This window comes from Typopeltis vanoorti, chromosome 4, assembly GCF_054136105.1.
Source record: "Typopeltis vanoorti isolate ZY-2024b chromosome 4, IOZ_Tvanoo_1.0, whole genome shotgun sequence".
Classification (NCBI taxonomy): Eukaryota; Metazoa; Arthropoda; class Arachnida; order Uropygi; family Thelyphonidae; genus Typopeltis; species Typopeltis vanoorti.
The window spans coordinates 54475915-54489323 of record NC_143552.1 but is presented as its reverse complement, the minus strand read 5'-3'; the positions used below and the strand labels follow the sequence as shown (position 1 = coordinate 54489323).

Here is a 13409-nt window from a genome sequence, read left to right as displayed (position 1 = left end):
TGAGAATTTTTCCATTAAAATATAAAAAATAACAAAAAAGAAATAATAAATAATAAAAGTTAAATACATTTCTTTTAAAATAAAAAAAATCTACTTAGTCTTAAAACATTTTAAATTTGTTTTCATTATTTCACGCCCCCCCCCTCAACAAAACCTATGGCCCCCAAGGGGGCCGCGGCCCACAGTTTGGGAAGCGCTGGCCTAGGGGATTGACATACGATTTGATTGACCAACATTCTGTTATAGTCATTCTTTGGTAGGATGGAACTACGGTATTCAAGCTCTTGCTTTCTTTTATCTATGCTACTGAAGATTTTACATCCTCCATCTCTTAGGGTTTGTATAATGCTAGTTTTTTCCTATTGGTTTCTAATTCCAGTGAATGAGATTCAAGCATGAATACTGTTTAGGCAAGTGAAAATTTTTGTAGTTTTAGTAGAGCTGGACCAAATGATGAAGATGTTAACATACCACAGCCACACTTTAAGGTTGTGTTCCATGTTTCTCAAACCACTCCATGAACAAGTTTGCTAGCAGCAGAGACAGAGAAGAGCCCATTGCTAGTCTTTCATTCTGTTTTTTTTTTTTTTTTTTTTTAATTTAAAGATGTTGTTGTTGATATGATGTTTAAAAAAGTTCATGGTATCATATCTTGAGGCACCAGAAGAAGACAGAAGAATTTTATGGCAAGTTACAAGTGATAGACACAACACCAAAGTGAGATTTATGGCTATATTGGATATTGGAATGCAAAAGTGGGAGAAACCGAGGAACAAGGAATAACAGTTCATTTTGGTTTAGGTATTCATAATGCTGCAGGGAAGAGACTAGTTGAGTTTTGTGCAGAGAATTCTTTGTTTGTTGCTAACACCTGCTTTAAACAGAGATTGTAAACATGAATATCACCTGATAGACAATACAGATATCAAATTGACTATATACTTAGACAAAGAAGATGGAGAAGTGCAATTCAGTCTGTCAAGACTTTTCCAGGTGCAGCCTGTGGAAACAGACCATGAATTATTAGTGGCTACATGTAAGAAAACACAAAGGATATCTTACATGTCAAATTACAGAAACTGAAAACAATGCAAATGCTGATCAGATATGATCTTGGAAACATACTGGCTGAATACAATATTAGTACACAGAACAGATTCAACACACTCAATTTGTGTGAAAGAGAATCAGATGAACTATGGGAAGAGATTAAAGATATAATTAAAACAGAAGCAAAGAAGAATATTTCAATAGTTTGTAAAGAAGTTTAAATGGCTGTCAGAAGATGCCATCAAAACTGCTCAGGAAAGGAGTGAAAATGAAGGCCACAGGAAATTTGCAGGAAGTACGGCATTTGAATGCAGAGTTTCAACAACAAGCCAGAAGAGACAAGGAAAAATACTTTAACCAGGAATGCCAACAAAGAGAAGACCAAAACAAGAAAGGAAAAACAAGAGATCTTTTCAAAAAGATCAGAGAACTAACAGGGAAGTTTAGTGCCAAGGTGACAATATTGGAAAGAAAACACAAAGGATATCTTACAGAAGCTGCAGACATCAAAGAAAGATGGAAAGAGTATATAGAAGCTCTTTACAGAAAGGACTCCAAAATTACTGAGAAATTTGAAGAGCAGGATTATACGCAGGAGCCAGTGCCACTGGAGAGTTTCACTAGCTCCTGTGCTAGATCTATAGCTTTGACATTCTGCAGCATTTTTTCAGGTTTCAGGATGGGTACAATAACTGATTTTTTTCATTCTTTTGGAAGTTTGCCAAGAGGTATTGAGAATGTCCAGAAGTTGTTCTTTGGCATTTTTGCCAAGGTGTTTGACCATATGACCAAAGATAAGATCATTAAGAGATGAAGTGAGGTGGCACTGCAACAGCTATCCAATAAGAAAGCACCAGGAGGAGATAATATACCTATTGAGCTGCTCAAAGCCCTGGGAGAAGAGGTAGTTAAAATTTTAACAGCTCTATACCACCGAATTTGGATCACAATTACATGGCCTAGGAATGGAAAAAATCAGTTTATATACCTTTATTGAAGAAAGGCGATGCAAGAGAGTGCAAAAATTACAGAACCACAACAGTGATTTCTTATGCAAGTAAAGTCTTACTTAAGATCATTCAGAAAAGACTGGAACCATTCATGAAGAGAGAAATGCCAGATGAACAGGCAGGATTTCAAAAAGGCAGAGAAACAAGAGATCAGATTGCCAATGTGAGATGGATAATAGAAAGAGCCTGGCATATCAAAAGAATGTCTACCTTTGTTTCATTGACTATAGTAAGGCTTTTGACTCCATAGATCATGTGAAACTGTGGAACGTGTTAAGAACAATGGGAATACCAGAGCATTTCGTTATCCTTCTGAAGAATCTTTATTATGAACAAGGAGGTTACTGTCCGAACAGATCTTAGAGAAACTGAGTATTTCACAATAGGTAAAGGGGTGTGACAAGGATGTATTTTATCTCCGTACCTGTTTAACTTGTACAGTGAATACATTTTAAGAATGGTAGGGCTGGAGGAGTCTTCAGTTGAAATTATAATTGCAGAAGAAATATTAATAATTTGAGGTATGCAGATCATACCACCTCACTAGCAGAAGATTTATAATGTAAAGAAGATTTGGAGGAACTTATTATGAAAGTTAAAGAAGAAGGTGCTAAATATGGCCTTAAACTTAACCTCAAAAAGACAAAAGTTATGGCAATATGTGAACTTAATGATTTTGAAGTAGATGGGGAGAAAATGGAAGCGGTTAACAATTTTGCGCTCCTAGGATCCTGAATTGATAAAGATGGATATTGTACTGAAGAAGTTCGAAGAAGATTATTATTACTTGGAAAGAAAGCAATGACAAATTTAAGCAAGATCTTTAAAGATAAAAGATATTAGCCTCGCAACAAAAATCAGAATTGTGAAAGCAATGGTATTCCCTGTGGTACTGTGGATGTGAAAGTTGGACCCTGAGAAAGAGTGAAAGAAGGAAGATGGATGCAATTGAATTATGGGTTTGGAGATGCTTACTAAGAATACCATGGACTGCAAAGCAAACCAATAAATCAGTGATAGACAGAATAAAGCCAGATTGCTCCCCTTTTGAAGCTATGATCATCAAGCAAAAATTGTCATACTTTGGACATATTATGCAAGCAAATGACAGTCTGGAGAAGATGATGATGCTTGCTAAAGTTGATGGAAACAGGAAAAGAGGAAGACCAAGAATTAGATGGGTGGATGGAGTTAAAGAAGCAACTAGAATGTGCCTGGAAATTCTGAAAGATATGGCCAGGGACAGATCTGAATGGAGAGCCTATGTTCATAGAATCACCAGGAGTCGAAACGACTCGATGGAACATAACACACAACACATCAGATCTTGAAGTAATATGGTTTCTACTATGAACACATTAGTGAACAAATTGATGATGCCCAGACTCACAAGTAGGTCACTTGGTTCTACTGCAAAATCTTTTGTACATTTGATAAAATGTGCTATTTTTTTTTTTTTTTTTTTTTTTTTTTTTTTTTTTTTTTTTTTTTTTTTTATAAAAGAGTGTCTTGCCAATATGAGAAGCTAAGCAGGTTTGCTAGATGTCTGGATAATAAAGAAGTTAGAAAACAACTTACATCTACAATGTGTCTTTAGTAGTATGCTTTGCTTGTGTATTTGGAGCTCCATAAATTCCTGACACTGGGAGGGATCTCAATATGAGATGTTGATATCCTTGGACCAAGTAATCGGGTCTTTAATCATACTGTTTGTCTTGTTGTGCAAGTCCTTTTAGGTCATAGTCAAGCCATGTTTATCATTTAGCAGTGTTTGCATTTTATCAACACTTTCTACTATATTCATGATCACTATTGCATTGCCATTATCTGCTTTGAAGAATGCTAAGTTTTTGTCCTGCTCAATATTCTATAGTGCTATCTATTCCATGTACTTTTGCCTGGGAGTTTGGCTGAAGGAATATGGAAACTGTTTTAATGCAAATAAAGTCTTTAAGACCTTTCAGTACTCTTTGAGGTCCTTTCTTAAAAAATGATCATATCAATCTTGGGAATCCTACTTGGTTATAATGCAAAATTAATACCTCGTGACAGAATCTTGAGTTCAGTCTCAGATAGTATTATGAGGTAAATGTTCATTGAGCTTGTCATTCTCTTAATGAGGTTTTCAAGTTTCTACTTCTCTCTTTTTTTTTTTTTTTTTTGACTGCAGAAATGTGTTTGAATTTTTCATAAGTGAGTCTGTCTAACCTATCCAAAGGTAAAGAAGATAATTCTGAATAGCATGTGTACAACTGGATATCAATTTGAGAAAGCTACATTCTTTGAGTAAGACAATTTCTGTCTAATTGTAAATTCTTGATGCTCTTTTAGAAGCAAACTTGTGTTCATCTCAAGAACCTGAGTATTATATCATTATCTTGGCATCTTATAAGGAAAGTTAGGAAATATTTTTTACTTGATGTGTAATTTTTGAATTTTATTCACCTTAAAAAGCATGGATCGATCATGAGATCAGATTTCGTTTTGAAGGCTTCTATGGCATGAGGACATAAAATGTAATGGTGGTATTTAACCACATACAACAAATCGACAGTAAAAAATATTTAGACACCCAACTAGTTTCATAAAATAACTGTTTCACATTATCAGGTGATAACAGTGCTTGATGGTGCATAGAGGCAAAATTATGCATAGCAGTTTCAACATAGCATGCATTCTATTGCTAGTCTTTTTTAAATATTTAGCATTGCAACTGTTACCTACTTGAAGCTTGATTTTTTATTTACTATTATCTCCTAATGATGCAAAATACAGTTATTTCATGAAATTAGCTGAATGTTTAAATAAACATTTTTTTATTATCAATTTGTTCTGTATGATTAAATATTGGCATTACATTTTATTATGCCCTCATACCACAGATGCCTACTGAAAAAAAAAAGTGCTATTCTTCTTTTAATCCCTACCCAAGTATAAGCAAACAAAGTTTGGAAGTCTTCAAGACTAGTATATGGAAAATACAGGCATATCCTGACTAAGGGCGCTTCACACTTATGGACATTTTTGAACTGCCATTTACCCCGAAGTTACAGCTCTTTAGCACCATTACACTACCATTTGAAATGTTTTGCTATCAGTGTGCCATCAGATACAGCTCAGGTCGCATGTCATTGCTAACACTGTAAGGGATATTGTCTATAGAGAAAAAAAAGACACTGTACCTTACATACAACCATAGACAGGTACTTCCAAAAAAAAGACTAGCATCATCAACATCAATCCCATCTCATCAAATGTAAAAAGATACATACAGATATGACACAGTGCTAGACCCAACCAACAAAAGATGGCACTGCAGCACACAAACTCATTCAATAAACCAATTTTCATACCATCAGGTTTATATTTCAGTCACTGCTGCACTATCTTCACACTTCAACACAGTGCTTCGACTTACCACACCCCCTCTAGAATCAAAGGTGACCAACTCCAGGGTACAACTGCATATGACTTCTGCACTGATTCAACATTAGTATCTTCTTTGGTCTGCCTCAAAGTGATGAGACCTCAAATAATGATCAAAACTGGTCTGGGTAGTCTTAATATCTCATAATGCAAAGCACATGTCCAAAAGGAAGTGTGCTCTGCAACGTGTGCTAAGCCAACTGATGTGAAGTCAATAGCTTCTACTGTATACAATTTTGAACATATGTCCAAAAGGAAGTGTGCTTTGCATTATGGGATATTAAGACAACTTATGTGATGTCAACAGCTTCTATATACAAGTAAATCATTCATGAAGTACTTCACACGTGCACACACACACATTTGTTTGCTTACACAAGAATATAACTTCTTATAAAATATAATGTATGCATTTTCTGTAAATACCTCATGATTTATCTGGATTAGCATCAATAATTTCCACACAAACTACTAAATCTGCTAAAATATGCAACAGTCATTCAACACCTCTTCACAATTCAACATCAAACTCACAAAATAATCTCTCTTCATTCTTATTCATTCTTCTGCCTTTTACGTGTTTTTCAAGGAATGACATTCTTCGAGCAAACAAGTTTCTTCTTGCTCCTTAACTCACTGCAATCACAGTACTAATGTACTATAGATGAACTAACTCTTATGTATGGGATCAACATAAAAAAATAAGGATGTGAGCAATTCTTATTTGTGCTGCTGCTATTAATGAATGCATGTAGTCTCCTGTTGGAAGGCATAAAAACTATAGCAGTTTTCCCATTTAGGAAATTTAGAACCCACCTAAAAGTTTAGAACCCACAAGATTTCCATCTTTACTATTACTCAAAACAAGTTTAGAATAAACATGAATTTGCAGATGAAATTACATTTATTACCAAACTTTATACAATGAGTTGCTTCTGATACTTCTAAGAAGCTGGTATAGTTGAAAAGATGGTCCACTCCTCTTGAAAGCATATACTATTTTATATATACAGCAATCCCTCGATTAATGCGCCCCCGATTAGTGTGTCATTTTTTTTCTATACCCAAATTCGATTAGTGCGCATATATACATCTTCGAAATAAATATTACAGATTTTGAACATTTTCTATCCATACATTTTTGTGGCTAACTATTTAAAAAAAAATCACTAACCAGAATAAATCACTCACTAGGATGAAATACTTTAGTTATCGATTTAAAACATTTCACAAAGTTATTGTTTAATAGCATACTACACTATTTCCATGTACACCATGTTCCAAATTTACTGCCAAAAATGTTGCTAATCATAACTCGTGCCTACTTTGCAACTGTTTTCTTTACTTTTTTATTTTCAAGTATTTTCCCAATCTTTCATCACGAGTAAAAGAATAAGTGAGCAGAAAAGTGGAAGTATGAAAAAGATTCGAAAAGTAATCTTGTTGAAAGAAAAACTTGAAATAATAAAGAAAAACGAACAAGGCGAGTCCAGAACAAAAATAGGACAAGAACACAAAAAATGAGTGAATTAACTATAACAGGAATTTTAAAAAAATTCCTCTTATAGTTGATTCAAAAAGAGAAAGGTAAGGCTGCTTCAAGTTCATAAATTATTATAATCAGTGGTGAGCTATAAGGGGCTTGCACGAGCCCTTCGTTAAATTTTTCTCAAATTTGTGAGCCCTTTATTCTTCTTGTTTACTTTTTTATTTTTTCAAAAAAAAAATTTTTTTTGAAACATATTAAGCGACAAACTCATATGGTAACCGAACAAAAATTAGTCTATTCGGCAGTGTACAGATTATTTGGAATTATTGTTTCAACTCCTCTATAACGAATGCACTCACGTTTGAAAATAAAATAAGCGCATGTGCTATCTTTATCCTTCTTGTAGCCGATCGTATGGTAAAACCAGTAGCCAATCAAATGTTTTATAAAAGATTTCATTCTTATTATATTTTGATAGTTAAAAAATGTTTTTCTTATGTAAGATAAATTAACACAGTTGATTGTGTGCAAATATTTCATGTTTAGATCATGAAATATTTGTCTAAAAATGATAGCCTTCAGAGGTTGATTGTCCTCTCATACTTTTTGATTGGAATTTGTACACAAGCTATATTAATAAAAGTTTTGGTGTGAAATATGGCTTTTTTTTTTTTTTTTTTCTTAACGATGCGAGCCCTTTGTTAAAATTTCCATAGCTCAACACTGATTATAATGATTGAATTAGAGAGACTTCTTTCTACATGGATCAAAGATTGTAACTGAAATCACATTCCGCTAAGCACTGACCTTATTAAATCAAAAGCATTAAGCTGTTTGCAACCATGAAAGAAAGGGATATCAATGATGGAAAAGAAGAATTCCATGTTACTGCTGAGTGGTTTCAGGTTTCAAAAAGAGAAATAGCCTACATAATGTTTAATCACAGGCGAAGCTGCAAGCACAGATAAGGAGGTGGTCGCAAATTATCCAGAGATTTTTGAAAAAAATTGTGGAAGAAAGATGGGGGGGGGGGGGGGGCTATTGTGTCCAAAAAATATTTACTGTTGATGAAACCAGCCTTTTTTGGAAGTGAATGCCAAGACTCTTCTGGCCAAATCAGAGAAATCTCAGCCTGGTTATAAAGTCGCAAATTTGAATGAAATTACTGTAAGCAATATGCAAGCAGTTTGGAAGCACATTCTTCCACATTGTGCAAATGATTTTCAAATGAATCTAAGTTAATTAAATCTCCTTCTGAGAAATTGAGTGATTCCGACCTACAAAATTTAGATGCACAGCGGGAAGATCCAGAAGAATATGAAAAAAATTTAATCACTGACAAGCACAAAGAGATTTCACAGAATCAATTTGAAAATATTTTTCATTCAATCCAAGTGTTTAAGTAGCAATGCTTAGAGGCTGACCCTAATGAAGAGAGAAGCAGTAAAATTTGCAGAAGTAGTAGAAGAGGCAATAGGACCATACAGTCAGTTGTATGAAAAAAAAAAAAGAAATGCCTGTCAAACTATGTTAGCTCAATTCTTTGTTAAGTAGAATAATAAATTTATATTCTGAATATGTTTTATTGTCTTTCAGCTTCATGATTTTCCTTTAACTAGGCCCTGAGATGTACCCTATTCTTTTATAAAAAAAAAAAAAAAGGGTCAAAAAAGAAATTTGAGAAACAAGTTATACTTTTTCCCAAAGGTTATTATATTCGATTAGTGTGTTTTCAATTAATGTGCCTGAGAAAGAATGTTTTATAGAACGCATTAGGCTCATAAATGGAGGGATTGCAGTATATATATATATATTTATTTATTTTTTAATGCTGAGTTTCCAGAAAAGATCAAAATAATCATCCTAGCAGATAAAACTGTTGCTAGAATCAATGTTTTTTTTTCGTTTTGTTTTGTTTTTATATATATGTTCACAGCTCAAGTATAATGAAGTTTGAAATTATTCTGCAAGTACTATGATTAATGGAATCTCATATACCAATTCACATTTATTTTAGCACACTCTTCTTTGCTTCACACTGTTGTTGGATATAAAAGTGACTTAAATCCCTTAACTGCAGAGTGATAAAAGAACTTTCACTAGAAATATTGGTTATAAAATATTTTGTTTTCTATATACTAAATGATAGTTCTAACAAAAGAGATACCTGACATAATTTTGAGGATTTCTACTACATGAATGAAAGATCTCAGCAAGAATTGAAATAATTACCTCATTACCAGTAATATTTCCAATTCAAGTATAGCAGTAACTTAGAACAAATCACCAAACATCAATGCAATTCCATATGTAATTTTAATTTTGGATTTTTTTAAAACAAAAAAAAGTAAATAAATTAATGTTCACAACATTCCTAATCTTGTTAGCATTTTTAAAATAAAATCTGAAAATTATTTTATTCTTTTCATTCTTTGCCTTAATTCCTTAAAAAGAAAAATTAATACACATTTTTATTTGGATGATTTGATTCAGCCAAGAGCTGAATCAAATCCATTGCCAGAGAGCCAAATTTCATTTGGCTCTCTGGCAATAGGATCTTTACCAAATTTTCTTCTGCCATTTCATGTCTTGCATAAATTTGATGTTTTTTAGTGGTAAAATGATAGTGTTGACGACATTCAGTGTACAGGATCTCTACTAAGATTTGTAGCGTCATCTTAAATTTGATTCCAATCAGGCCATTTCTAATGATAAAATCTGGCAAATAATTTGAAATGATGCAAAATAATAAAATAATATTTTCAAAACAATGCTGCTTTTAACAGTTAAAGATACTATGCCAAATTAATGAAATTTGGCATATTATGTTTTCTAAAATTTGTCAGTCTCAATTTTGATTTAAATCAGTGTTTCTCAAACTTCAGATATCTGCATATCCCTTCTTAAATTTTCATTATTACCAAGTACCCCCCTTATCAAAAGAATAATGATAAATAAATAAAGTATATTTCATTGTAAATGTCTATTTTATTTGAATTTATATGTTCATGTAAACAAAAAAAATATGATTTATTTTTAATAGAATAAAATTTGGAATAGGTTCCTCTTCATTTTCCATTCATGAAAATCCACATCTCAAGTAATTCATATCATATCTACGAAGATTTTTCATCTTCTTCCTAGTTGGTTCTCTAGAGATGTCAGACAACACACCCTTATCAATTTCATTTAATCCAGATACAATATCAACGTTTTCTTGTTGCTTACAGCAACTTGTATTTGCTATATTGCTCTCTTTTGTGCGTTTTTTAAAATCCAGTCTTTAACCCATGATCCATACTTAAGAATTTGAAAGCTAAAAAAATTACCGAATTTCTTGAATAATGCACCATTTTATGATTTGTCAGATCATTTTTGAAATGATACCTGTGACTTTCATTTCAAGCCAACTTATTTGTTGAAATGTTTTTTCCAATTCATGAAATCAGCAGATATAATTAATTTTAACCCGCTAGTGCTTTTTTTTTTTTTAAACGTTTAGTGAAATAAAAAAAGACTGTTTATTAGTCTTTCTTAATTGCTGTAATAATTTTAATAATTAAGTATTACTAAAGTATAGAGTTAAGAGGCTTCAAATATGAACATTCATAATATTCTCTATTTTAATAATTACCTAATTATGTCAAGTAATTTGAATTTATTTCTCTAAGCACCAATTAGGAATGTTTAATTCCCTGGATTTATTTATCTAATTAGACATACTAGACTGTAACTTCAAAAATTAGAAGTAAATTACTGTAGATTCAAGTAACCTTTCATATTTGAATTAATTTAAAAAATTGCTGTTTTTAGACTACATCCATTTTAGACCTTAATACCTTCACTTATTTCCATACTAACTTTGACACTTTTTTTTTTTTTTTGAATATATCATCATTCTGAAATTACCACTGAAAACTTTTTATATGATCTCATATGTGATATAATATTTACAAAATATAATAAACATTTATATACATCCTTACCTTGTACATTACAACAGAATGCCCATATCTATTAAGAGGCTTTTCGGAAGCAACAATATCTACAGTTATCCAAATTTGCTTTAAAAAATTGTACCTACAATATAAAAATCAAACATATTATAATATATATATACTAATAAGCATAATATTATTTATATATATATGTATGTATAATAATAGTGCTACATTGTAATAATATTAGTATGAATAACAAGTATAAAAATATTATATGTATGCTGCGAGAGGGTGCATTGTCTGTGTCGTCTTTACATGTTTTAGTTAGTAATATTAGGTTAATCATTGTAGTTTTTGTTTTATATGGTTGTGTGATTAACTGGATTATTCAGTTTGTAAGTAAACATTGATTTTTTTAAAAATTAAATATGATATAGTTGGTATGGCACCGATGCACGTTAGAACAACGGTGGCAAAAATATCACTAAGATATTAGTGAACGTAGTGAGCTCCCTGGGTAATTCTGACCACAACCTAGAGCTCATCTCCTCCCTCATACAACAATGCTTACAGTCACTCCTACAGAAGAGTAGTTCGGCATTATAACAGTGCCAAATGGGACAGCCTCCGAGACTACTATGCTTCATTCCCATGGTTGGACTATTGTTTCCAGTCTTCCAATCCAAACATATGCACCGAACGTATCACCAAAGTAATCTTCACTGGCATGAAAACATACATTCCCCACACTTCTCTGAACTGCAATCCCCTATCTAAACCCTGGTTCTCCAAAAGATGTGCCAAGGCTGCACAAATAAAAAAGCAGGTATACCACAACTGGCTCAGATCAAGAACTCCATCCTCCTTCAATGCCTATACTGAAGCCTGAAAATTATCAATGTTTCCAAAACAGAATTTGAATGGGCAAAAAACAGGAAACTTGCAGCCCATCTGGTCTCTTGCCAAAGCAGTTGGTCGTAACTTTTGCCCTACACTACACTAATCCCACCCCTATTATACCCAGATGGCTCAACTGCAACATCATCCCACAGAAAAAGCTAACCTCCTGGTTTCACACTTTGCCTCTAATGCACACATAACCGACAATAGCAAATGCTTTCCAGTCATTCCAACTGCCCAACATACAATGCCCGCTGTATCCTTTTGTAAGAAAGAGATCATTAACCTGTTGTCCAAATTAGACACAAAAAAATCTTCTGGCCATGATGGCATTTCTCCAATTGTTCTGAAGGTCTGTGCACCAGAACTGACTCCTATCCTATGCCACCTGTAAAATTGGCCTCTATTCAACCCATTCCTAAAAAGGGTGACAAATCGCTGCCATCTAACTACACCCAATCTCACCCACCTCAGTCCTATCTAAAGCGATGGAGAAAATCATCAATTCTCAACTCCTACTCTACCTTGAAGATACCCAGCTATTAAGCAACCACAAGTATGGATTCCATCGATGCCGATCAACAGGAGATCTATTCTCATATATCACCCATCTCTAGTCAAATGCCATGGAGAAATTTGGCCAATCACACTTGATATCTCTAAAGCCTTTGACTAGGTCTGGCACAAAGGCTTACTAAGCAAACTCCTATCATTTGGACTGTTTCTGCAGACGGACTGCCAGCTTTCTGTCTGGATGCACACTATGTGTGATGGTAGACGACTCCCTATCCTCTCACCATCCACAACTAATGCTGGGTCCCACAGGGACCAGTTCTCTCATTGACCCTCTTCCTTCTGTATAACAATGACCTACTTCATTTGACCTCCAACCCGATACACAGTTTTGCAGATGACAGCACATTGCACTCCTCCCTTTCACTTGACAAATCCTACTCTACACAGCTCACTTCAATCTACAGATCAACCACCACTGCCCTTAATTCTGACCTCCAAGCCATCCTCCAATGGGGTTCAGATACCTCATCAACTTCAATGCTAATAAAACCCAGCTCTGTCTTATTACTCACAAAAAAAAAAAAACATTTTCCCCAGTATTATTTTTGATAACACTCAAATTCCCAAACAAGATGAGATTTCTCTTCTTGGAATTACCCTGACCAGGGGCAGCTAATGCATAGCCACAGCACCCCCAATTTTTCTCGATATATAAATATATTTATTAATATTTGCTTGTAATATTTAATTTTATCATCAACAATCCTATAGAATTCTCTTATTTTGTATAAAAAATAATAAAAATCCATCTTGTAGCACTTAGGAGGGCGAAGGACACTAGTGGCACTGTGTTTACCACAGTGTCATATTGCTACACGCACAAGCACATGCATGTCATAGTGAGCTGCGAGCTATTAGCGTAATGCGGCACTGTCCGTTGTGCAGTTCTGTTGTTTATATACAGTTTGTGCCAGTAGTAGAGTGTTCGTAATGCTTATAGTGTTTACGCTATCTCTTTAAATATTTGGACATTACAATTAAAGGATTTAATTGTAATGTCCAAAAATTGTAAATCCA

At 33.6% G+C, this 13409-nt stretch overlaps 1 protein-coding gene across 1 annotated transcript in view; it reads right to left on the bottom strand.

The window, feature by feature from the left end:
• LOC150107312 (attractin-like protein 1) overlaps nt 1-13409 on the bottom strand; it is a 447772-nt gene that overhangs the window by 388768 nt on the left and 45595 nt on the right. Inside the window, exon 4 of the mRNA XM_090391786.1 lies at nt 10962-11055. Within this exon, the coding sequence (XP_090247912.1) occupies nt 10962-11055 (94 nt within the window). The remainder of the gene's footprint in view (nt 1-10961; nt 11056-13409) is intronic.